The following is a 25,993-nucleotide window of genomic DNA, read 5'->3' on the forward strand; positions in this document are numbered from 1 at the left end:
AGCACCCCCCCCCCCACCTTCCCGGAGGTTGGCAACCTTACCTTGCTTACTCTGTGGCATTTCACATCTACTGATCTGAAAGAGGGGGACTGGGGGGACAGAATTATGGTAGTCCTGGAGGCCTATGGACCAAATCAAGTGCTTTGTTCTCATATGATTATAGGACTGAGTGGTGGTGGCACCCAGAGGGAGTCTTTGTCTGGGAGCTGGTGCTGGTTCTCAGCTGCTGTATTTGTGGCCATTAATATCAATGATTATAATCAGGGCTTTTTTCCTGGGAAAAGAGGTGGTGGAACTCAGTGGTGGAACTCAAGACCGCACAATGACGTCACTCTGGGTCAGCTGGAACAAGGGGGGAGTTTTTTAAAGTTTAAATTGCCCTTGGCAAAAATGGTCACATGGCCAGTGGCCCCGCCCCCCTGATCTCCAGACAGAGGGGAGTTTAGATTGCCCTCCATGCCACTCTGCGGTGCAGAGGGCAATTTCAACTCCCCTCTGTCTGGAGATCGGGGCAGGGCCACCGGCCATGTGACCATTTTTAAGAGGTGCCGGAACTCTGTTCCACCGCGTTCCCGCTGAAAAAAAGCCCTGAGTATAATCATTATTAGAATTAGACTCTCTGACTTTAAGTTGATGCATTGAGCCAGGCACATGAGGCATCGTGGTGCAAATTCTTTAATGTCAATGTGGCTGTGTCGAAAAAATGAAGAGGAACCATATCTTCCTGGCAAGATCTGCTGGCACGTCATTTTCCCACCAAAAAGGAAACATCCAACATCTTCCCCTCCGTCCCCAATGGCAATTTCTGCAAGTGCTCTTCAGCTGACCCTTCCTTTTGCAGCATCTTCTGGGACATAATGGCAGCCCACAGTAACCCTTGTTGACCTGATTTCCTCAAGTGCAGCAGAGCAAATTCATCTCCCAAAGGGACTTTTCAGCTCTTGGAGAGTCACTTGCATATTAAAAACCTTTTGCTGATTGAAGAATTAGCTGTTTCTCCCCTCTCATTGTAGAGTTACCAGCCATTCAGCAGAGGAGGTAGGGTTGCCAGCTTCAGGTTGGGAAATTCCTGGAGATTTGGGGGGTGGAGCATGGAGAGGGTAGAGTTTGGGATGGCCAGAAACCTCAGTGGGCTATAATACCATAGAGGCCACCCTCCAAAGACGCTATTTTCTCCAGGTGAACTGATCGCTGTCAGGAGATCAATTGCAATTCTTGACGCAAGAGAGCACAGGTCTAGCTATTGTCCAGGACGGGAGAGATATGAAGTGGTGATGGTTCCTCGGAGGGGGAGTGTGACACGCTCCTGAAGAAGGTGGCACGAAATCTGTGTTCGTAGCCAGCCCCAGATTGAGCGTGGCGGTCCTTCTTTCCCCTTTACATTGAGAACGGTATCACCTACCTGGAAGAACCTGGGATTGAAATAACAGCATGAGAAGAATGAACAAACTAACTAAAGGAAGTATTTGAAGGACTAGAGCTGGACTGAGTTTCTACCAAACCTAAATCCATTTGTATACTGCGCCGTCTTTGGATTATTGTATGTTTAGGAATTGTAGTTATGAATGGATTTGTAACAATGTTTGAAGAAGTAAGAGGCACGTGCACTTTGTAAATCAAATATTTATTATTAGAAGAGAGATTTTGCACATTGAGTGTTGTTGCTTCCTGCAGGGAATTTTCCCTTCTTCTTTCCAACCGGTATTGTTGCAGGAACAGCCATTTTTGGGTTGCATTCTGTTATCACCTGGAGGTTGGCAAGCCTAAGAAAAGGTCAGGAGGAAGGCTCCAATTTAAGCCATGCGTGCAACTCAGTTGAAGCTTGTTGCCCTATGGGACTCTGTGACAGACCACTGAATGAATGACTGGCTCCTTGTCTGTTTAAAGACTGCCATTTGTTCCCATTTGTTCCCAGTGAGTGAAACTATCTGGGACTTCTCTACAGGTCTGCATTGCTACAGGGCCTACAAGTCTTCCAAAGATGGAAACTTTTCCTCCTCTCCGTCCTGTAGCAGCATACAAGCCAGTTGGCCAGTGTTGGACTAGCCCTGCAAAGATCAGTGTTCAAATCACGACCCAACCACAAAACTCACTGAGTGACTTTGGGCCAGTCTTCCCCTGTCAGTCTTACCCTACCTGGCAGGGTTGTTGTGAACATAAAATGGAGAAGTCTGAAACTTGTACACTGCCCAGAGCTCCTTGGAGGATAAAAATTGAATAAGTAGCAAGCTTTACTTCTTAGATGTGGTATCATCCCTATCAGCCTTTTGAGTCTCCTGTTTTTTTGAGGCACCTATAGGCCTTTTGAATAGGAATTGTACTTAGATGAGTAATGTATTTATTTGAAATGTTTATATGCCTTTCTTTGAGCATCTCAGGTGGGCTCTCTGTCTGCCAGCATACCTGCCAATATTGTGTTTTGCATTTTGTTCTGATCATAACTGTTTGCTAAGGTTGTATTCTGTTATATCATCTGAGAGTGTGTAAACTGCTAACATGAAATGTACAGGAGAGCCAGTGGGGCCTCTCTGTTATCTGTTGAAAATATTTACTTTCACTTTTGTAGCAAGTGTCCTTGGATGCAAGCGGCCGGCAGCAAGCGATGTATCTTTTCTCAGAGACTGGGATGATTTCACTTTGTCCTCTTTCTAGCCTAAACTAATCACTTCCCATGTAATTCCTTTGGGTTTTCATGCCCAGGGCCAGCGCGCCCATTGAGGGCAGGCCAGTAGCTGCCTCGAGCGCTAAGGTGCCGGAGGGGGCGCAGGCACATGCCATGGAGCTCAATTGCCCTGTGCTGCTGCATCCGGCCTGGAGCTCTGTGCTGCTGCTGCTGCCGCCACCTCCGGCAGTACTCAGCTGTGGGCCAGGCGTGGCAGGCGGCCGGGGCAATGCGTGGAGCAACTGAGCCAGAGGGAGGATGCATGCGCGCCGCCCCGGCCACCTGCCACGCCTGGCCTGCAGCTGCTGCGCCCAGCTAGGACTGCGTGCTGGCAGCGGCAGAGTGCGGAAGCTGAGCGGGCAGCCTCCCAGCCCTCCCGCTCAGTTGCTCTGTGCTGCTGCCGCCACCACCGGCACACAGCTATGGGCCAGGCACAGCAGGCAGCCAGGGAGGCAAGGGGCAACTGAATGGGAGGGCTGAGAGGCCACCCGTGCGCCATCCCTGCCCCCATGTGATGATGTCACACACAGTGATGTCATCATCCAGTCTGGGTGCGCGAGCACCAACACCCCTGATGCTGCCTCAGGCACCAGAAATGCTGGCGCCGGTCCTGTTCACGCCAGAATGTCAACGGACCCAAAGGGCGGGAAGTTTCCCTATAATTAGTAGTGCCCTGTTTGAATAATCACTTCTGCCAATTGCTACCTTTGTGTGAACATCTTGGACAGAATGAATCTCTAATAAAAGTTACTTCAACCAATGCACCTGAGTGCTTGCTGTGAGGGACTTGGGGATCTAACTGCCAGGGGATGACACTCTTTTTCTTTGCAAGTTTTTACGTAGAGGATGGATGGCCATTTGTCAGTAGTGCCAAGTCTATGACTCACCTAGAACGTTGTGTTGATCTGTGTGTGTGTGTGTTTGTTTCTTTCTTTCTCTCCGCTGACTCTGAAAACCCCACCACCTGTTGCGGCTCTCCCCACCGTGTTACATTCTCAAACACCCCAGCTTAGTTTCCCCTGTTAATGAAAACAGGCTTGGGAACTAGGATAAATCTGTGGGAAAGTTGCAGCGTGTGGGAAGACAGTGGGGAGCCAGGGAGAAGGGAGGGGTGGAAGCTGGCTCCCCACCCCCACCCCGCAGCTCTCTATCCCCCCCCCTCATTTAGGAGACAAAATGCCCACCCACAATTGGGAGGGAGAGAGAGAGGAGAAGACAACGAGTCAATTCAATTAGAGAGGGAAAGTACATAAAAGACAGCCTTCTTCATGGCTTTCCTGTGACAGTTTCTAACACATCATATCTGTCTCTTTTCTCCCTTGCTGATAGAGCCCTTCTCTTCTCCCCCTTCCCCACATTCCAACAGCAGTGACTGTGAAATCTGGGCCCCCTGGGGCTTTCCCCATGGGAACACTTGCCTAGGATGGGAGTTGGTGAATCCTCAGAACTGAAAGGGACTTCGGTGATGATCACCTCTGAGAAACACATAAAGCTGGGAGATAGGCAACATTAAAAAAAAAAAAAGCTTGGTGGTGTAGGGGTTTAGCAGAACCAGGGAGACCCAGGTTCGAGCCCTCAATCACTGGCTGACTTGTGCCAAGACTTCTCTCTCAGCCCACATTACAGGGTTGTTGTGAGGACAAGGAAGGGAGAGGGGATCACGTGTACTACTCAGAACTCCTTGGAAGAAGTCCTGGCTCTCATGTTATGAAGCAGCTTTGAACATATGTTCTCATTTACCAAACACATTCCCTGTTTTCTGGCCCTTGTCAAGGACAACTATGTTTTTTCCTGCTATCGTTGCCAAAATCGCCTTCTTGGTTTTTATATCAGCAAAGGAGTGAGTGCGTGGGCTAGAACTTTTGGTGATGTGGAACGGGGGTGGAAAACGGAGAATGGACAGGCAGACAGGAGACCTCTCCAAGTCTTCCTTGTGTATGTTTATTTGGAGCAGTGGTATTCAACCTCTCAGGCCGGATCATGAGTCCCTATAGAACTGCTTTTCTGTGGGCTGCCTTTTGGAAGGAACTCCCATCCAGAGACCAGGGTACCACATGTCCTGACTCCCTTGGCACACATGCTGCAAAGAGCAGCTGGACAGAGGTGAGGTCACTCAGTGGTAGAGAGGGCTCCTCTGGGACTTTGTGCCTTGGCTTAGAGCCAAAACAGACGTGACGAGATACCTAGGTTCAACTCGTGCTCTCTTACCTCAAGGTTTGTCGGGAAGAGTAGGTGTCCTTGCAGGTTAAAGTTTATGCAGCTCTGTGCCGCGCGGCTTCAGGTGGGGGCCAGGAGAGCGAGGGGGAAGATGCAGCGATGCCCTTGCCCAGCCCCCGCAGAGCGATGCCAGGCTGCACGGGGAGAGCAGGAGGAAAGGTGCCCAGAGCATTGCTGCATCTCCCCCCCCCTCTCGCCTGGACCCCACCTGAAGCCACGCGGCTCGGAGCTGCATAGCTTGCCGTCGCTCTGCGGGGGCTGGGCAAGGGGTGGGTGGAGCAACGGTCCGTGCGATCGGGGTAAAGGCAGAGCACGCCGGGCTATGCAGCTCTGGGCCATGTGGCTTTGGGCAGGGGCCAGGTGAGCGAGGGGGGAGATGCTCTGGGCGCCTTTCCTCCCGGTTCTCCCGGTGCAGCCAGGTGTTGCTCTGCAGGGGCCAGGCCGGGTGAGGGGTGGGGGGAGATGAAGCGATACTCCGTGTAAGCGGGAAAGGGAAAATGCCGTGATGCACCTCGAAAGCGGGAGGAAAGGCGCCCCATGCCTGCACTTCCCTCCTTGCTGCTCTGTAAATGCTAAAGTTTAAGCTGCAAGGACGCCTACACTTCCCGACAAACCTTGAGGTAAGAGAACACGAGCTGAACCTAGGTATCTCGTCACGTCTGTTTCGGCTCTTAGAGCCAAGCTACAAATGATGAATTACACTGGGACTGCACGTGAAGGGAGTCGCGTTGTTAGCCAGGAAGCTGAGTTTTTAAAGATATCAGAGGGCGGTGTCAATTTCCCCTCTCTAGAGAGCCAGGGAGATCCCTACTCAGAGGGTTTGATAATTTCCTCTTTGCCTCCCAAAGGCTCTGTCAGTTTCACCTCCCCTTCTAGGAGGTGAAGAGGAAATTAACAAACCCTCTGAGCAGAGATCCCCCTGGCTTTGTAGAGGGGAAATTGACACCGCCCTCCGATCTCTTTTACAACTCAGCTTCCCATCTAACATTGTGACCTCCTTCACCTGCAGCCCTTGTGTAATTTGTAGCTTGGCTCTTATTCCTCAGGGCAGTATTACTCCAGGTTCTTGGCTAGTGCTTCCTGTCCCCACCTTTTGGGTCTGCTGCCCATGGTCCTGTCCATCATACCAGCAAGGTCAGGATCGGCCCCAAACTAATGAGAAATGCCCTCACTCTCACTAGCTTGGATAATCACAGGAGTGGAAACCTTCCTCTTCCCAGAGGAGAAAGTGACACTGCAAGGACCCTCAGGCCCATTTCAGAATCTGTTTCGAATAAGAGAGCAAAGCTAGTCTGCCGGCCTGGAGGATTTTTTTTACAGTGGAAAATTGGGGTAGCAAAAAGTTTTATGTGCTTCAAAGCCAAGCCAGCTTCCTTTGGAGGCATTGGGCTACAGGCAGGGGTGAAATTGGGCCCAGAGGGGGGAGGAAGGCAACTCTCACATAAAAATAATTAAAAGAGGAGCAGCAGCGGCAGCTGAGGAATGTTAATGCCGTGCAGCCTTCCTTTCCACAGTCCCAGTGAAAAAAAATCACCACATGGCAGCTTCCCAATGGATTTGCCTGTAAGCTACGCATTCCTTACGAGTGCAGAGACGTGAAACCCTCCACTGGTCTGGCTGGATCAACTACTCTGTTTGAGAATCGGCAGCAACCACCACCACAAACCTTCTGCCATGCCTAGCTGGCGCCCAAAAAGGTTGTAATCCGTAGAGAGGATCTACTTAGTTATCTCTATCAAACAGAGCAACCAACTCCAGGTCAATCATGAGCACTGCTGGGCCTCCTGCAGACAAAGTAGTGGTCTTGACAAACTCGTGGGAGCTTCCCAGTTATGCAGAACAAAATATAACTTTGTAAATTAACCTAAAGGAAAAAAGCCCCCACAAAACTGACCTTGTAAGGACTGAGCATGTCCTAGGAGGCATGAAATTAGGGTTGCCGGGTCCCCTTACCCTCTGGGTGGGAAGTGGGAGACCTGGCGCTTACCTCAGTGCTCATGTGCAGGCCAGGTGCCACTCCTGAGAGTGCGCCTGCGCTCCACAGCGAGCCAAATCGGGCCTGATTCAGCTCAAATCAGGCAGCTGCGGAGTGCGGGAGCAGTCCCAGGGACGGCACAACGGGCCTCGGAGTACTCCTGCGCTTTGCAGCGGCCTGATTCAGCCCCAAACTGGGCTGCTGCGGCGCATGAGCACACTGCTGGAGCAGTATGATGGGCCCCAGAGTGCTCCGGTGCTCCACAGCAGGCCGAATCGGGCCCATTTAAGGCCGAAATCAGCCTACCGCAGTGCACAGGAGCACACCGCCCAGGAGTGCCCCCAGGAGGTGCGTTCCCCCACCTTTCCCCCCGCTGGCCAGGTAAGCAGGGGCAGGAGTGGAGGGTGGGAGCAGGGGATTCTCTGCCCCCAGTGGGGACTAGCAACCCTGTATGAAATGTTGAGAGCAGATGAAAGGGGCTGAGAAGACATTTGCCTCCCTGAGCACCTGGGAACTTACAGAATCCTACAAGGGGAGGGGATTTGGGGGTGCAGGATTCCTTGTGGGGTCCCGATTGGTTGTCCCTACACATTCAATGTAATTTGGGACACTTTCCAGACGTTTTGAGAAAACTGTTGAGGATTTGAATGAACAGGTGTCATGCCTCAGGTAGGGTGAGCCACCATATGCTGCCACCACTCTGGGATTTAGGGTCCCCTGGGAAGGCCCAGAGTACCCTCCCGACCCTTCTGACCTCCGTAGCTTGGCCAATAAACACCCAGCAGAGTAACAACAGACAAAAGGGTTTACTTACAAGGAGGTCAGTTAATATCAAACAAGCAAGCAAGAAAGCAAGGTGCCTTAGCAACAATAGATGGGTGAAAGCAAAATAAACCAAAGGCCCTAGCGCACTGAACTCCCTGTCCCTCTGTCTGCCAGGCCTGCTAACAGGCTTCTGAGGCCTTGCTAGACCTTCCTGGCACAGCCAGATCTTGACAACAGGCTTGTTCTTTTTAATCTATATTTGCTTTATTTAAGACTTTAGTGCCTGAGTTCAAAGGATCTCAGGCAGCAGAGTTGGGAAAGGCCCCTGCTTGGAGACCCACCGCCACTTGGCGCAGACCAGCCCTTGAAGATCGAGGACCCACCTTTAACTCTCAGGCGGACCACCGAGCTTCGTGCATGTGACATCACAGTTACATGACAGGAAGAGACGGGAGCTCAAGTTATGACCTCACTGGGGTCCAGGCCAGAACCATGGGCGGTGGACCAAGAGGGCCAGGGCCAGGAAACACCAGCTAAGCACCAGGGGTGTACCCAAACGGAAGGTCAGAGCCATACAGGAGAGCTCTCTGCCCGAGTGACCTGACCCTGCCATTCTGCCTCCTCTCAGCATTTCAGCTAAGAGAAACAGGAGCTATGCCCTTACTTTCTAAACATGTACACTGGCGCTCATTCCAAAAAGCAAGGGGGAAAAACTGGTGCTGTATGGGCTTAAGACATGAAGCTGAAATTGCTTCCCAGTTCCTTATTCACCGCTCCTACTTTTTTATTCGCAAATCCAAACACAAATATTGGGGGAAATTGGCAGTGGCCGTGCTGGATACACCAATGTTCCAATGCAGCGGAATATCTTGGCTGCTTGGTAAGGGGGTCAATCTCCTTGCTCCCCTTTTCTGGACCTTTTCGTTTTTTCAAAAAAGGGGGTCCTTATGCCAGCTGCTCTGCCTGCACCCACTGAATCAGGGCGAGGGGCTGGTGATAAAAACTTGGAAGGAAAACGGAGTCATTGTATTGAAGAGGCAGATTGGGAACAGATTGCCACAGTCTGGATTGTTCACAATATCCATAACAATTCTGTGATAGACTCCAGCTGCTTGCAGCCACACTGCGTCTCTTCTCCGATCCCTTTCCCTGTTTCCCACTCCTACCCTTTTGGCAGTGAGTGCCTCTTTCTAGCTGCTTTCACTGGAAAGAGAGAGACTTCAGTATACATGAAGCTCTACATAGGGCTTCATGTGTACTGCAAACCCAGATTTCGCATAGAGCTTTCCAGAGCCTCTTCCCCGTGCTCACCCTCTGTAGCTCTTCTTCCTGGCCTCATGATCCCGCTGCGAGAGAGTGGCAATGCAATTCTGGGTCCTAATCCACAGTCTGCGAACTGCTGCCCTAAGGGATGCTTTTAGCCACTGTGCAAGGGTGGGGGCTTAACTTTCAACACTAACACAAACACGCACCCCAGTGGCATTGCTTGTTTAGAATCAATCCTGATTCTTTACGAATCACCCATCTCGGATTTTATTTCTTGGTAATCCAAGAGTGTTTAGGGGCTGGGTTTTTCTGCGATTCATAGAAAACACAGCAGAATGGTACCCAGCCTGCCTTCTTAACTCTGAACACAGAATCATAGAATCATAGAGTTGGAAGGGGCCACACAGGCCTTCTAGCCCAACCCCCTGCCCAGTGCAGGATGAGCCTAAAGCATCTCTGACAAGTATTCATCCAGCCTCTTCTTGAAAACTGCCAGTGAAGGGGAGCTCACCACCTCCCTAGGCAGCTGATCCTTCCCTCCATACCACTGTTTATTTGTTATTGTGTGGATCTCTAGAGATGTTTGTTTAAGGAGGCGAATGACTGGTTTCACACTGAGTCAATTTGTTTAGTAGCAGGTCCCTAGATGGATGCCCCCCCCTTTCCTTTGCAGTTTCCCCTGTCCAGAAGGGTCATGTTTCTGTCTGCCTTGCACTTCTGACATTGAAAGCCACGGGTCCAGTCACTGCCTTTATTTAGTCCCCCTTCCCGTCCAGTCCCCCTTCAGAGACTCCAGTCTTCCTGAATCAGTTTTTGTGAGATACGTTGTAAAACAAAGAAATCTGGGCCATTTTCACACTGCTTACTGGCCACGGAACATCACGCCGAGCTCCCAGAACGACAGCGTCTTCCTGGCGCGATTTTTCACGAGAACTTCCATTCTCACGCAAAATCATGCCAGGAAGACCCTGTCGTTCCGGGAGCTCGGCGTGATGTTCCACGGCCGATAAGTAGTGTAAAAACGGCCATGGAATATAGTATTGCCAGGGATCCAGAAAGGATTCTCTGAAAGGCAGGGCTTTTTTTCTGGGAAAAGAGGTGGTGGAACTCAGTGGGTTGCCAGCACAGGGGGCAACTCTTGGCAGGAGGTGGTGCCCCTGGTACCACATGTGCACGTGCAAAGTGCGTGCATGCTCCCAAGACCAATGATGTCATTTTGGGTCATCTGGAACAAGGGGGAGTTTTTAAATCGCCCTCGGCAAAAATGGTCACATGGCTGGCAGCCCCACCCCGATTTCCAGACAGAGGGCAATCTAAACTCCCCTCTGTCTGGAGATCAGGGGGCGGGGCCACCAGCCATGTGTCCATTTGCATGGGGTTCCGGAACTCCGTGCCACCACGTTCCCGCTGAAAAAAAGCCCTGCTGAAATGGGAAAAAAGAGTACAGAAGAAACGTGAGTTCTCCCAACTGAATTTTTAGCAGAAGTACCCTACCATGCATCAAGACAGCAGACATAGGGAGGTCTTGATGGGGAGGGTAGCAAAGTAGGATTTCTATCTGGCCCATGCAGCACATTAATTTATTTTAAAATGGTCGTGTACGTGTTAAATAGTCCATCTCTTCGAAGCCACTTGATTCTGAGTGTAACATCAACAGGCACACGCTGCATGACTCTCAGGGGTTGGGATGCTAGGGGCCGTACAGCCTTAATAGCACTTAGAGCATCAGACAGTGACCCAAGAGATTGGGTTAGAATCCTCCCTCTGCCAAGTCGCCCAGTCGACTCTCAGTCTACCTAGCCTACCTCACAGGGTTGTTAGGAAGATAAAATGAGGAAGAGAGGACCATGGACATCTCCCTGGGCTCCCTGGACAAAAGGCTGAATAGAAAATGCAAGTGATGCCCAGCTAGCATGTTTCCCTACATTCAGCTTTGCTAAAAAGAACGGGACCATGTGCAACCTGATATTCATTTCAATGGGGTCCATTATTACGATGAATTATTTAAAGAGCATCATCAGCCTTCCATATCTGAATCCTGTCTTTCCTCCAAGGAAAATCAAAAAGAGCCCAGTAGCACCTTTAAGACTAACCAATTTTATTGTAGCATAAGCTTTCGAGAATCACGTTCTCTTCGTCAGATGCATGGAGGGCAGAAGGAAACTGGCCAAATATAGAGGAGGAGAGGGGGGGAAGGGGGGAAGGAGGAGAGGGGGGATGTAAAGAACTCCTTTGATATGGAGATGCAGACAGCTCCTTTTGGTGTGGGGATCAGTTTGCTTGTGTAAAGGTTCAAAGGAGTTTTCCGTGTTAGTCTGTAGTAGCAAAATCAAAAAGAGTTCAGCAGCACTGCAGCACAAGCCCTCGATAACCACAGTCCTCCCCGCCAGATGCATCTGACAAAGAGAACCGTGGTCCTCGAAAGCCCACGCCAGGTGCCACTGGACTCCCCCTGACCCCGCCTCTGTAAAGGAAATCAGTTACCTGTGATAATGAGATAACCATTCATAGTCCCTATTCAGTCCCAACTTGACAAGAGTCAAATTTGCATATGAATTCCAATTCAGCAGCTTCCCGTTGGATTTTGTTTTTGAAAGGTTTCTGTTGAACTACAGCGACCTTTAGGTCTTTGGTGGAATGTCCTGGTAGATTGAAGTGTTCTCCCACTGGTTTCTGGACGTTGCCATTTCTAATGTCAGATTTGTGTCCATTTATTCTTTTGCGTAGAGGGAGCTCAGCAACTCTCCCTCCTCACAACTACCCCCAAGATAGGTTTGGCTGAAAGCAAGTGACTTGGCCAAAGTCATCCAGAATGTTTCAAAGCACAGTGGGAATTCGAACCCAACTCTCCTTGGTTCTGCCGCTAACTTATAAATACCTGCATATTTTCCCTTGCAGGGCATAGAGCGACTTTGAAGGGAGAGGAACTTGCACTGAGAAAGTGGCAAAAGAAAATGGTTTAAAACAGGGCTTTTTTTCAGCTGGAACGCAGTGCAACGGAGTTCCGGAACCTGGTGGCCCCGCCCCCTGATCTCCAGACAGAGGGGAGTTTAGAGTGCCCTCCGCGCCACGTGTCTGGAGATCAGGGGACGGAGCCACCGGCCATGTGTCCATTTTTGCCAAGGGTGATTTAAACTTTTTAAAACTCCCCCCTTGTTCCAGCTGACCCAAAGTGACATCATTGGTCCTGGGAGCATGCACGCACTTTGCGCGCACGTGGTACCAGGGGCACCGCCTCCCGCCAAGAGTTGCCCCCTGTGCTAGCAACCCACTGAGTTCCACCACCTCTTTTCCCAGAAAAAAAGTCCTGGTTTAAAATAAACCTCAAAGTGGCCCTGATCCAAAACCTTCATCTCCTGTGGTTACTTATAGCCCATTTTAAAAAACTGTATGAGACCCTAATTAGTGATATCCAACTCTGAAATATCAAACTCTCTGGGACAGGGATTGTGGCTTTAAAATGTCAGAAACTCAAAGGGAAAACATATGGAAAGCCAAACCACTCAATTCTAGAGCTATTAGGATTCAAACCCTTTCTTTTAAAATATTAGCTAGATGGTATAGATATATATCCGTGTCAACTGCATAAGATTAAAAGTAGCTACAGTCCACTGTGCTGGAGGGGATGTGGTCAGCTGGGAAGTTTTATCCACTGTTGGTGGAGCTCAGGGCTTTTTTTCTGGGAAAAGAGGTGGTGGAACTCAGTGGGTTGCCCTCGGAGAAAATGGTCACATGGCTGGTGGCTCCACCCCCTGATCTCCAGACAGAGGGGAGTTGAGATTGCCCTCTGCGCTGCTGAGCAGCGCGTAGGGCAATCTCAACTCCCCTCTGTCTGGAGATCAGGGGGCGGGGCCACCAGCCATGTGACCATTTTCAAGAGGTTCCAGAACTCCATTCCCCCGCGTTACCCCTGGAAAAAAAGCCCTGGTGGAGCTGCCCGGCTGTTGAAACCTATTGGGGAAAAATTCTTTTGCACATTAAGAAAAGCACGGGTTATACCATCCCATCGCAACCTGAGCTTGTTCTTTTAGGCTTGTGGGAGGATGACAGCATCCCAAAAATTAGAAGAGACTTGATTTTGTTCCTGCTGGCAGCAGCCAAATTGAATATAGCATCCTTATGGAATAAGGCCCTTTTACTCTCTCTTTCATGGTGGTATAATAAAATCCGGGACCTTTTTATAACGGAAAAGCTGGCTGACCATCTGCATTCATTAGACAATCCCCATTTTCAATCCAACTTCGCCCATTTGTGGCTCCCGTATCTTAATTATATTATAGCTAAAGACCATTTGGAGATACCTGATAATATGATTTACATGATCTTATCTCTTTGACTTGCATATGTCTGCTATCATCAAATGTTATGTGACACGGATGTTTACTGTTTTCACCTGTGCCAATTACTAACTTAATGCTGTATTCAATTAGTGTTGTCACATATTATGTTAGTTACTGTGTTAGATTGTTTTGTTTGGTTAAATTAAAAATGGAAAATAAAGTCTTTAAAAAAATTAGGGATATCTCAAGTCATGTATGGTTTGGCCCTAAAAACGTCTTGGGTTAGCCCTGACTGCTACTTTTTTGTGCTTTTGCATGATTTCTCAGTGTCATGTGGTGAGAGGCTGTGGCTCAGTGGGACAGCCTTTGCTTCACACGCAGAAGGTTCCAAGTTCAGTCCCCGGTATCTCCAGGTAAAAGGACCAGGTAGTAGGTGATATGAAAGACCTCTGCTGCAGGCCTGGAGAGCTGCTGCCGGTCTGAGTAAACAGTCCTGACCTTGATGGGCCAAGGCTCTGATTCCATCCAAGGCAGCTTCATCTGTGTTCAATTCCAGTCCACAGGTGCGGGGTGCTTCAATCTGGATTGGACAGATAAACGCAAGCACTTTATATCACACAATGTATTAGTAGATGGAATTTGTTAACCCAGGATGTGGTCATGATGACTGCTAGAACTGTATGTATGGCATGCAGACTTTGGTTTCCTGCTGGTCTCAGCTTTCATTCTTTTAAAGTAAGTTTCTAGCCCTTATGGGAAATATGTTTGCAAGGATGTGGAGAAGGCCACATAGTTGTATCATGACAATATAAGCAATCATTCCCAACTGGATTTTCCTGTGTGGAGAAGACGATCCAGAAAGAGAGTGACTGCTTTAGCACAAAATAGTACGATAGCCAGGGATGTATGGATGCAACCAGAGGCTTTTTAGTTTAGGAGGGTAAGAGTAACTTTTCTCTCTCTCCCATAATAGGAACTTGGGGGTCACCCTATAAAACTGATAGGCCATAGATTTAAGACTGACAAAAGGAAGCACTTCCTACATTCAGTAGCTAATTTGTGGAACTTATTGCCACAAGATGTAGCCATGTAGGTGGCAAACTCCCGATGAGGCCTGGATGTTTCCTGGAATTGCAACTGGGCTCTGGACTTCGGGGATTTGTTTCCTTGAAGAAAATGACTGCTTTCAAGAGTGAACTCTATGGCACTGAGGTCCCTCCCCAAACCATGCCCTCTGCAGGCTCCACCCTCAGATCTCCAGGAATTTTCCAACCCAGAACTGGCAACACTGCTCTTCAGTCACCACTGCCAAAATCCAGGAATTCCCCAAGGTGGAGTCGATGACCTTATTTACCTTTACAAAAAAATATTTATAGTGCACCTTTCTCACTGAGACTCAAGGTGGATCACAGTGTAAATCAATACAATCAACAGCTGGGACATTCCCTAAACAATGCAATGGGACAGTTGCAATAGGGTGCAAATTTGCAGAGTTCAAAACAAGCAAAATAAGTAGCACCTTTAAGACTAACCAACGTTATTGTAGCATAAGCTTTCAAGAACCATAACTCTCTTCGTCAGATACATCGTCAGCTTCTGACAAAGAGAGCTGTGGTTCTCAAAAGCTGACGATGCATCTGTCAAAGAGAGCTGTGGTTCTCGAAAGCTGACGATGCATCTGACGAAGAGAGCTGTGGTTCTCGAAAGCTTATGCTACAATAAAGTCGGCTAGTCTTAAAGGTGCTACTGGACTCTTTACTATTTTGCAACTACAGGCTAACACGGCTAACTCCTCTGGATGGAAAACAAGCAGAAATCCAATACAGATTTGAAACAAGAGCATATGAAATTCTAAACCCGACATATCAAATAACACAGAAACTGTCTTAGATGTTTTTAAAAGGTGTTGGACTGGAAAGGTCTATCATTGGTTATTAGTGACCCACACCTTCCTGGGTCAGAGGTAGGATGCCTCTAATTGTTAGATGCAGTAGAAAAGGGCAAGAGCACTTCTTTATCCCTGGCTGTAGGGAGGCCCACCTTGCATTGACCAGGGCCAGGGCTTTTTCAGTCCTGGCCCCAGCCTGGTAGAACGCTCTGTCCAATGAGACCAGGGATTGGCGAGATTTGTTAGCTTTTCGTCGGCCCTGTAAGACATAGCTGTTCCGCCAGGCATATGGTTGATGCAAGGTGGTGCCCCCTAGTCGGGGGAGTACAACATATGCCGTCACTACTAGTGACACCACCTCTCATATTTCCCTGCCAAAATGCTCCAGAGATGGGGAAAAGGTGGTCGTCTAGACTATGTGCCGCTGTGTTTACATACACATATGTATATGCATATGCATATACATATGTATGTATGTATGTATTTTAATCTGTGGATTTAAGATGTTTTATGGTTTTAAATTGTATATACTGTGAAAATGATTTTAAACTTGGTTGTAATCCGCCCTGATCCTGCTGATGTGGGGAGGGCGGAATATAAATTGAATATAAATAAATAAATAAAATATAAGAAGTGTGCTGTGGCTCACAAAAGCTGCTACCCTACCACAAATTTCATCATTCTTATAGGTGCTACTGGGCTCTTGCTCTTTTCTACTGCAAAAACAGAGTAACAGGGCTACCCATCTTGATCTAATTGTCAGATGTCAGAGTAGTCAGCAGGGGACGGCTGATGCAAGCCGTTGGAGGGGGGGAACTGGGAAGACACTCTGCACGTTATCAGAAACACTGATTATCCCTAAGGCTGCTGACAAGCGAATGCTGGATTAAATGACTCCGCATCTACTTCTGTATTAAGTGTCTGCTGTTTTGAGTTCCAAGGAGGGCGAGGACTTTTTTTTTAAAGCACTACATAAATAAAACAAATAAAGTGTATACGCACGAACTAAACGTTGCTTACGCCTGCAAACACATCCCAGCCAGGCGCCCACGCAGTTGCCCTACTTGGCAGCAGTTTGGGCCTTTCTGCGCGATGGAACCAGGTGTGGGGAGGGCCGGTTTCCGCACGGAGCTAAAAAGCTGTCGCACCGTCGGAGCAGGGGGAACAAACCAAGTATCCGGGATAGATAAAGAGGGTATTTTTCATGCATTTATTTCTTAAGGGGCAGGGTGTAGCGGCTTACAGTGTGTGCCAATAAGTGCTGGGCCGTGGAGCCCCATTTGCATGCTGCAGATCTGGAAACTTGACATCCTGATGCGGGGGGGGGGGGGGGGGGGAGACGTGCATTTATTTGCACACGCTTAGAAGCTATTGTTAGCCCTTCGCTTGCCTTCTCCCCGCCTCCTATTTAAACTGAAGCAGAAATCTGGTCTCTTTCTTGCGCGTGGATTACTGCAATGCAAACAAGAGTCGTCTGAGCTGCCTTGTCTCAGATCGAGCCAGGATTTGATCACGTTCCTGCTGCCTTTCCTCCAAGAAACTCTGGGCTGTGAACGTGGTTCTCCTCTCCCATTTTATTCTTTTTTTAAAGTGACTAGGAAGAGGTCACTTCTGCTCTGTTGGGGCTTTAACCTGTGTCTTCCAGTCCTGGCTGAGCAGTGCTTTCACTGCTGAGCAGTGATTTCACCTATGCAGACTTTCTCCAGTCTAAGCCTACTGAAATCAATGGGCTTAGACTGGAGTGATGCATAGGTAATTCCCTAGAGATATTGGTACAATCCTGTCCAGTGCACTAAAATCTGGTGACAGGTATTTTTGCTAGGTATGTCATAAAATATTTGGTAATGGAGTTTGTAGGGACAGGCCCAAAAGTCTGCTCCACACTTTCTGACATCCACATTATAGCAGGGGGACTTTGGCCAGAATTGGGAGGGAGGAAGGTAGTTGTGAATTTCCTGCATTGTGCAAGGGGGTTGGACTAGATGACCCCGGAGGTACCTTCCAACCCTATGATTCTATGAATCCAGGGTGGTCATCCCCCCTTCAGTGTGCCACCAGACATGTGCACACCAGGCTGGTGTGCCACCAGTGTGCCACCAGACATGTACAGTTCTGGGGTAGGTGGGTGGGTCCTGTTCTAAAAGAAAGCTTGTGAGTTCAAATATTCAAGCATTCTGTATTAGGACTGTCAAATTTCCAGTTTTGAGGATTTTCTCTTACTCTTTGTAGGCTTATCAATCTTATGGAATGTGACACTTAAGCTATAAAGCATGTGCACACACAAGGAAAACACACGAGTGTTGTAGAGGCACATGTGCGTGTAAATTAAAACACATACCACTATGCAGTTCCAAACTTTGCTTGTAAATCCCTGGGCCGTGCTGCTGTTCCTCTTTCTTAGCACTGAAGCCTGCTAACCCATTGGCAAATGAACATTGAAAGGAGCCGGAGGAAGACTTTGGGTGGTAGTGAGAAAAAGTGAATTGGTGAATGGCAGTGAGGAGACGTTTGGCACTTTCCACCACCTCACACCAGACTCTTTTTATCTTTGAATCACCAACTGCTCACTTTCATGAGAGTGGGTGGCATGAGTTTATGATAAAGTATTGATAGCATAGACACCGTGCTCCCTCCCATCTCTGTTCTTCAGATACTTTAATAACAAATATTGGATGTACTTGTGAGGTAAATTTAATCCCCCTTTTACTAAATATTTAACTGGACAGATAAGACACAGGTGAAGGTAAAACCAACATGTTTTATTTAACAGAAAAATAGCTGTTAAACAAGAGTGTTATGTGTGGAATGTTTCAGCTTAAATAGGTCAACAAACAGCGAAGAGAGATTCTCGCTTCCTTTCCCCAAAACATTACCTCAAGTTAGGAGGTTTACTCAAGATGGTTTCCAAAACACAGATTGCTTCAAAGGATTTGGTGCGTCTGGTTTTTACTAGAGTGCTTGGTGGTGGTGGAGAGTGACCTCAAGTCATAGCTGATTTATGGTGACCCCTGGTGGGGTTTTCATGGCAAGAGACTAACAGAGATGGTTTGCCATTGCCTGCCACCAGAGTGCTTATTTGTCAGGTAACAATAAGCTTTCTTCCCAGAGCCTACCCATCCTATCTAAGAGAGCCAAGTAAAACTGGCTAAGAGAGCCAAATAAAACTCCCTATATATACCCCAGAGGACACTTTGTTCTACACACAAAAAACTTCTGGTGGTTCCTGGTCGTAGGGAGGCTTGCCTGGCCTCAGCCAGAGCCATGGCTTTTTTTGGTCCTGGCACCAGCCTGGTGGAACTCTCAGTCCAGGAAACCAGGGCCCTGCAGGGTTTATTATCTTTCCGCTGGGCCTGTAAGACAGAGGTTTTCTGCCAGGCATATGGCGGAGGCTAGGCTGGGCCCCCACCGGCCATACTTGACTTGACTGGAGAAGATCTGTCCACCACCCTATATATATCTATAGATATGGATATATGGGCCAAATCTGAAATGAAGTAACTCTTCCATCGCCATCTGAGAAGTTTTTATTGTTTGTAGTGTTTTAAATTTTATTGTAATGTTTTATCTGCTTTTAAGTGTTTTTATGTAAATTAAAATGTTGTGCTCTGTCATAAGCCTGCTCGGCAGGGAGGGCAGACTAAAAATCTAATCTAATAAAATAGATATAATAAATAAAAAATAATAATCTGACGCCTTAACCAGAACCAGAAAAGTTTTCCCTCCCCCGGTTTGAAATGAAGCTTGCTTGCCCCCTCCGAGCTAGTGGTGTTCGATGGGCTCCAGTTGGCTGATAAACAGTTGGATTTGCATGAAGCCAAAATCACAAGATTGGTTCAGAGCCCTGAAGGTGAGGTGGGACTTTTGGGGACCACTGGCACAGACGCGGTGTGGGAGAAGCAGGCCAGAACGTATGCCACAGCTAGCCCTGTGAGCCCTGCTACACTGTCCAGGTATGACAGGAACCTTCATTGCTGTGTCATTTGTGACTTCCTTGCATGTTGGTTATCCACAGCATTAAACCTGAGCTTAAGAAGTCCTGTTCCTAAGTAATCGTTTTGCAATCTTTTTTTCTTAATTCTGAGCTTGGAACAATTTCAAACCATTCTTCCCCTTTAAAAGGGTTTTTAACAGTGCCTTCTGATACTCAGCTTCATCTTGACAGTATTCTGAATTTTCAAATCAAAACAAGAAGCACCTGCACCACTCAAAATATAATTTTGCTAAGAAACTGCAAACTTTTGACATCTCTTCTCTGCCAATTAGGCTGATTTCTGAGGCAAGGGGTGAGGTTGGGCGGGTCCCAGTGCTGTCATTTGGAATGCACAGGCAGAGTTTGATTTGCAAATTCTTTTCGCTTTTGCAGACATGGATCCTGAGGATACAGAACAGCTGGCTGCTGAGATGCGTGGAAAGACTGTCGATGGCTGGGGCCTACTGCAGATTGCCGCCGGGACTGGTCTGGCTGCCTATGTTGTGTGGGCAGGAATTCTCATGCCTGGGTTCCACAAAGTGCCTTTAAAATTACAGGTAAGCAACAGGTGATTTGGCAGGACTATTAAAGGGTGGGTGAAAAAGTGAATTGATAGCTGGAAATGATTTTCTGTAGAATGGACCATCCACACACAATGTGTAGGTTGTACCCAGGCCTAGGCTTGCCAACCTCTAGGGAGAGGGCTGGAGATCTCCCAGAAATACAACTGATCTCCAGATGATAGAGATCAGTTCCACTGGAGGACATGGTTACTTTGGAGAGTGAACTCTAAGGTATTATACCCCGCTGAGGTCCCTTACCTCCCCAAGCCCTGCCGTCCCTAGGCTCTATCACCTAGGTAAAGGTAAAGGTAAGTCCCCTGTGCAAGCACCGAGTCATTACTGACCCATGGGGGGATGTCACATCATGACATTTTCTTGGCAGACTTTTTACGGGGTGGTTTGCCATTGCCTTCCCCAGTCATCTACACTTTACCCCCAGGAAATTGGGTACTCATTTTACCGACTTCGGAAGGATGGAAGGCTGAGTCAACCTTGAGCCAGTTATCTGAACCCGGCTTCCGCCAGGATCGAACTCAGGTCATGAGCAGAACTTGGGCTGCAGTACTGCCACTTACCACTCTGCGCCACGGGCACCTCCCCAAGCCCTGCCATCCCCAGGCTCTATCACCTAGTCTACAAGAAATTCTTAACCCAGAGTTGGCAACCCCTAGCAGGACCCCTTCCAATTCAGCTGTTGCCATTCTCTCTCCTCCAAACCAGGTGCCATATATTCCAGCAAGTGCCAAACAAGTGGAGAACGTGATGCTGCTACTGGAAGGCCGCTCTGGAAAGATGGTGGATTTAGGATCAGGAGATGGCAGAATTGTAAGAACCAGAGGCTCTTTGAACATGATTTTTTAGAGGCTTGCTACAGGCCAGGGAGAAGGGTTCTAGGTGCCTTCTCCCCGCAATACTAGTTTTCTATAAGGAAGGGGTGTGTGTGTGTGCGTGCGTGTGGACAGACATTCTGTCATGTGAGCCCATCCCTGAGGTCTGAAGAGGTGCAACCCAGGTACAAGGATACCGCTTCGGCAAGTGTTTGAAGCAACCCTGGAGATTTCAGTAGTATATTTTAAGGAAACCTGTCCCCCCACCCCATCCCACTGCTTCTCCCCATCAGTGGAGCCAAAGCACCCAACGCTCTGTCCCTCCTCATTTCTAAGGTATCCTTAAAGTCAGCACAGTAAGCTGAGCATGCCCAGTAAGGATTTCCAAACTCATGTGAACTGCTCATGCCCAGTAAGTCTTCCCAAACTTGTGCAAGTTGGGCCATATGCATATATCTGGGAATTAGGAGGAAAAGCGCATTCGGTGCCCTGGATCTGGGCAAAGGGTAGTGCTATGGAGGAGGAAGAGGGACTGGATGGCATAGAAGGAGGTGGGGGGATCTCCTGGACAAACTTCATTCGGAATGAGCAATCCTCCTCCCCTGTTCCCCCATGGCACTCTGGGAAATAGCAGCACTGTGGGAAACGCTGGGCCTCTTTGCTCCTTTGGGAAGAGGTGGCACCTCTCTTGTGAGTCCTGCCATCTTGTGAGGTGGCACCTCTCTTGTGAGTCCTGCCATCTTAAGGCCTTTGATACTCTGGCTGTGCTTCCAGGTCCTGGAGGCCTACAGACGAGGCTTCAGACCTGCTGTCGGCTACGAACTCAATCCGTGGCTGCTGCGGCTGTCCAACTATCGTGCCTGGAAGGCTGGGTGCTACAGCAAGGTTTCTTACTGCCGAGAGGATCTGTGGAAGGTAAGAGCTTCCAGGAAATGGCACGGAGGAATGGGGCACAGCAACAAGGTGCAAAAGCATGACAGCACTGAGACAGTCTCCTTCACTGTCCATCTACATGTCTTTTTTGTTTCACTGATATATCAAGAACTGAGGACTGGTTGGATTCAATCAGCAGAACCAAGTGGTAAAGGCCTTTTAAAAAAACTATACTGTTTCATGCTGCAGGGGAGAGAAGGCATTGCCTACGTGGCACGGAGGGGACTTCAGCTCAGCCTGAAGAATTCATTCTAGCCTTCTAAGGGCCAAGCTACCAGTGACGAATGACACTTGACCGGCAAGTGGCTCGAGTGGAGCGCAAGTGGAGGGCAAGCGAACAGGGAGAAATACACTTGCCGTTCAAGTGTCATTCGACACTTGTAGCTTGGCCCTAAGACTATTTTTCTGTGTGCAAAGAGTGAGCAGGGGGTCGTTGTTGTTTGTTTAATGGAGGAACAGTCTAAGTTCCTGTCTAAGTAGAGATGCTGGGGCCTTAGGCATTGGGTCATGTTAACTGTTCTGGCTGTTTCTTTTAAGGTGGATCTGTCAGACTGTTTTAATGTAACTGTGTTCCTGGCACCTAGTGTGGTAAGTACAATGTTTCTTCCTAAAACTGGCACAGGAAAAGCTAGACATTTGAGCCAGATCTCTAGAGAACTAATTAGTATAGTAGGACATACTTGAGCAGTAACAAAAAGATTAATCGAGGCTTGTAAATAACCACTGACTCACAATGCAATCCTAAGAAGAGTTACCGCGATGTATGTCCACTGAAATCAATGAGCTTAGACTGGAGTAACTCTACTGAGGGTTGCACTGTACCAATGCACTCCTAAACAGAGTTACGCCAGTCTAAGCCTGTTGATTTCAGTGAGTTTGGACCGGAGTAACTCTGTTTAGGATTGCCCTGTTAATCGTCTATGGTGAGGAAGGAGGATCTCTGGGTTACCAAAAAGCTTTACTGAGCTTGATTGTGAGGCCCACAAGCTAGGAAAACTATTTGAGGTTTAGTGCCCTTTGTACATTTATTCAGAAACTAGGATTAAGGCTGTTTTGGGAGTGACAGCTATGTTGCGCTTGCAGTGACTTTTTTCCACTGGCTTACTGCTGGCTGTGCCTATTCATGCCATTTGTGCATCATCAGAGGAGACAATAGATGGAGGAAACATTTCCCCCTCTTTCCACAATATCCCAACATGTGCTTAATAGCTTGTATCCAACTCTGTGCATGGAAGGTGCATGAAGTTTTCCAGTTCTCCTCCCCTTCCACCTACATAAAGAGCATTCCTGGAGTCACTGGATCTGCATGGAGGAAAGGGGGAGGCAAAGCGAGAAGGGAATGAAATTATCACCTCCTTCCCGGAGCGGAGCTTGCACTTGCAGAAGAAGCCGGAAGAGTGGTTTCATTCCATTGGCCTTCAAAGCTCCAGGCCTCCAAACCGTGAGCCAAGCTACAAGTGACGCCTGACCCAGGTTGGACACTTGTCAGCTTCCCTCAAGTTCTGATGGGAAATGTAGGCGTCCTGGTCTTGCAGCTGTAATGGAGAGCCAAGCTGTAAAACCAGGGCGCCTACATTTCCCATCAAGACAAGCCTGGGAATGATCTTCCTGCAGGTCAGAAGGGGCCAGAGGAATGGAGAACATGCACAGATTGTAGATCACAGGCCCGGGAAGCTGACAGGTACTAGATTCACAACAGACAAGATAATGCAGTTCTTCCCGCAGTGCATAAGTGAATTATGGAATTCACTTCCTCAAGCAGTGGTGATGCCCGCTAACCTTCAAAAGGAGAAAAGAAAAATAATCACAAAGGAGAAATCATCTGTGGCTGCTGAGCATGATGGACAAATGGTGGAATACCTGTGAATACCAGCTGCTGGACTGCAACCATAACTGGAGTCTTGGACTCCGTGCCAGCTTTATAGACCTTTGGCAAGGGGGGAGGGACATTTTTGGCTGCTGTGTGGAAACAGATCCAGAGGCGGTCTTACAGCAATTGCAGGGCCAGCACCAGCATTTCTGGCGCCTGAGGCAACTTCAGGGGTGTTGGTGCGCACGTGCACCCAGACTGCGTGTGACGTCATCACGCAGGGCAGGGCCACGGGTGGCCTCCCAGCCCTCCTGTTCAGTTGCCCCATGCCATCCCAGCCGCCTACCGCGCCTGGCCCACAGTTGTGTGGCGGTGGCAGTGGCGGCAGCAGCACAGAGCAACTGAGCGGGAGGGCTGGGAGGCTGCCCGCTCAGCTGCTCCACGCTGCCGCCGCCAGCATGCGCTCCTGGACAGGCACAGCAGCCGCGGGCCAGGCGCAGCAGGTGGCTGGGGTGGCACATGTGCATCCTCCCTCCGGCTCAGATGTTCCGCGCGCCGCCCCAGCCACCTGCCGCCCCTGGCCCGCAGCTGTGTGCCAGTGGTGGCAGCGGTGGCAGCAGCGGCAGCAGCACAGAGCTCCTGGCCGGGCGCAGCAGCACGGGGCAATTGATCTCAGTGGTGCGTGCCCCTGGCGCTCCCCTTGGTGCTTTAGCGCTTGAGGCAGCTGCCGGCCCGGCCTCAATGGGCACGCTGGCCCTGAGCAACTGACACTGACTTTTCACAATTAACCCTTCTTCTCATCTCGCCCTGAATGTATTTTTTGTACTTCAAAATGGAGCTCTGCAGGCAAGGCTTGTTTTATTGATTGTGTGGCTCCCGGGGACCTTAAGTGTCATACAGAGAACTACCACGGTCAGTGGAACCAGATGTTTTTAAATAAAGGAGGACAAAAAGTCCAGCCTGAATACTACAGCTCCTTTAATTTCTTTTCCAGCTGCAGCTTCTGGAAAGAAAGCTGCTCATGGAACTTCCCGACGAGGCCCGAGTGGTAGCCGGGCGCTTTCCACTGCCCAGCTGGCCTCCCACACGTGTGGCTGGGGATGGACTGAATAAAGCCTGGGCCTATGACCTCAAGCAGGTACGGCAAGCCTGGCAGGACAATACGGAAGGAACCTCAGTATAAGAACTGAAGCCGATGGATGCCATTCTTGCCTACTAAGGAAGGTTGGCCCTTTGTTCAGCCAAAGGTCTCTTGAAGTGCCGGTTGCAAAGGGAGCAGAGAGGGAATGGCAACGTGTCAATCTGGCCGGCCAAACCCACGTGATCTGGGCTTCTCCCAATCGCAGTCCTGTCTGGCTGAGGATGCCAGTTCTGGAGATTCCCTTGAGCCGTTGCCCCAAAATGGGGCAGGCTAATTGATGGGGTTTTAATGCACTTACTTGTTTTAATTTATTTGCAGTGAGCTCTCCCAATATATGCGGTACCTTGGGAAGCGACGTTTTAGGTCTAATTATCACTGAGGCGGTGCCTTTCTGTGTGGCCTTTCTCATTTTGGACAGTAGGGGAGGGCTTACTTGATCCTCTCATGCAAAAAGAAAATCCCTGCACATAGAAAGCAGGCAAGTCAGAGGCTCTCTACACGAGACATCAGACACGTGAAGAACACGTGTCGGGAGATGCAAATGTCAGCCGGGAAGGGAAATTTAAAAAGAGAGAGCCGGCGGCAGGGCAAAGGCTTTGCTATACTCTGGAGCTGTGTGAAGGAGCGGTGAAATGCCAGAAGGGAAACGTTAGCCCAGTATAACTGCTCCAGGTCCAAGCCTACTGGAAGGCAGCTCCAACCAGTTCCATTCCTGGCTGCCCTCTGGTTGCGATCCCACACAGTTTGACTGGACAGGTGAAATTGACAGAGCCTTCTGGGAGGGGAAGATGAAATTAACAAGCCCTCTGAGGAGCGATCTCCGCCAGCTCTGTCTTTTTAAACTACCCTTCCCGGCTATCATTGCATCTCCCTACACTTGACCAACACGTGCCGAGGTGTCTTGCGTAGAGAGACTGTCAGAGATACGGCTAGAACACTCCTGCCTACCCAGCCAGTTTTCTAGGTGTGGGGTGTCTGTGTGGACAGAGGCATTTCCAGTTGTTCATTCAATCTGATGAGTGGTTGGGGTGTCTCTGTTGCCATAGCAGTAGGGCAGCTTCATCGTTTCTCTGTGTTTAATTGGCCTCTCCCCATACTTGGGACCACCTGAGCACAGGCCCTTCCCAGGAAATGTTGCTACTTACCCTTTGTAGTTTGTAATTAACAGGTTGAGAATGGACTCGGTGGATCAAGTTCAATGTCTCCGTTTGTTTAAAAACAGATTATTTTATATACTTTAACTGTGAGCTTCTTGTAACACACTAGTGGTTCTCTCAGAGAATTACTGAGCTAGAAATTCATTTTAAAAGAAACAGAAAAGGTTGTGGTTCCTGGGATGCTGAACTGTGCATGAAAATATTGTTTTACTGTGCTTGTGTGATAGAGGTTGCTGAAACCATATATTGTTGCTTTAAAAAGCCACCCCACAAAAACCAAACTCTGCTTTGGAAACCAATGCAAGGGCATAAACTTCAGCAGTAAAGGACAATTGCTTGGAGTATGTTTGGGGGAGGATACAAATATTACATGAGAAAACTGCTTCGGTTTGGACCTCAAGAACCAATGTGGTGTAGTGTACAGAATCAGAGGAGTGAGCCATGTTGCAAAATAGTAGAGTCCAGTAGCATCTTTAAGACTAACCAACTTTATTGTGGCATAAGCTTTCGAGAACCTCAGCTCTCTTCGTCAGATGCAT

At 48.8% G+C, this 25,993-nt stretch overlaps 1 protein-coding gene across 1 annotated transcript; it reads left to right on the plus strand.

The window, feature by feature from the left end:
- The first annotated feature begins 16,210 nt into the window (after positions 1-16,210).
- On the plus strand, positions 16,211-25,823 carry LOC129340663 (adenine nucleotide translocase lysine N-methyltransferase-like). Its single transcript, XM_054995580.1, has 6 exons — positions 16,211-16,248; positions 19,417-19,580; positions 20,307-20,411; positions 21,188-21,328; positions 21,884-21,934; positions 24,151-25,823. Exons 2-6 carry the CDS (start codon positions 19,419-19,421, stop codon positions 24,337-24,339), a joined length of 648 nt encoding a protein of 215 aa, XP_054851555.1. The 5' UTR covers positions 16,211-16,248; positions 19,417-19,418; the 3' UTR covers positions 24,340-25,823.
- Positions 25,824-25,993: the final 170 nt, after the last annotated feature.

This window comes from Eublepharis macularius, chromosome 12 (assembly GCF_028583425.1).
Source record: "Eublepharis macularius isolate TG4126 chromosome 12, MPM_Emac_v1.0, whole genome shotgun sequence".
Taxonomy (NCBI): Eukaryota; Metazoa; Chordata; class Lepidosauria; order Squamata; family Eublepharidae; genus Eublepharis; species Eublepharis macularius.

What these genes read in the sequence shown, in the direction of transcription:
- LOC129340663 (XM_054995580.1), top strand. Translation starts at nt 19,419, where the DNA reads ATGGATCCTGAGGATACAGAACAGCTGGCTGCTGAGATGCGTGGAAAG. An exon ending in GCCGAGAGGATCTGTGGAAG is followed by an intron (nt 21,329 to 21,883) that starts GTAAGAGCTTCC and finishes GTTTCTTTTAAG; the next exon opens with GTGGATCTGTCAGACTGTTT. An exon ending in TGTTCCTGGCACCTAGTGTG is followed by an intron (nt 21,935 to 24,150) that starts GTAAGTACAATG and finishes TTTCTTTTCCAG; the next exon opens with CTGCAGCTTCTGGAAAGAAA.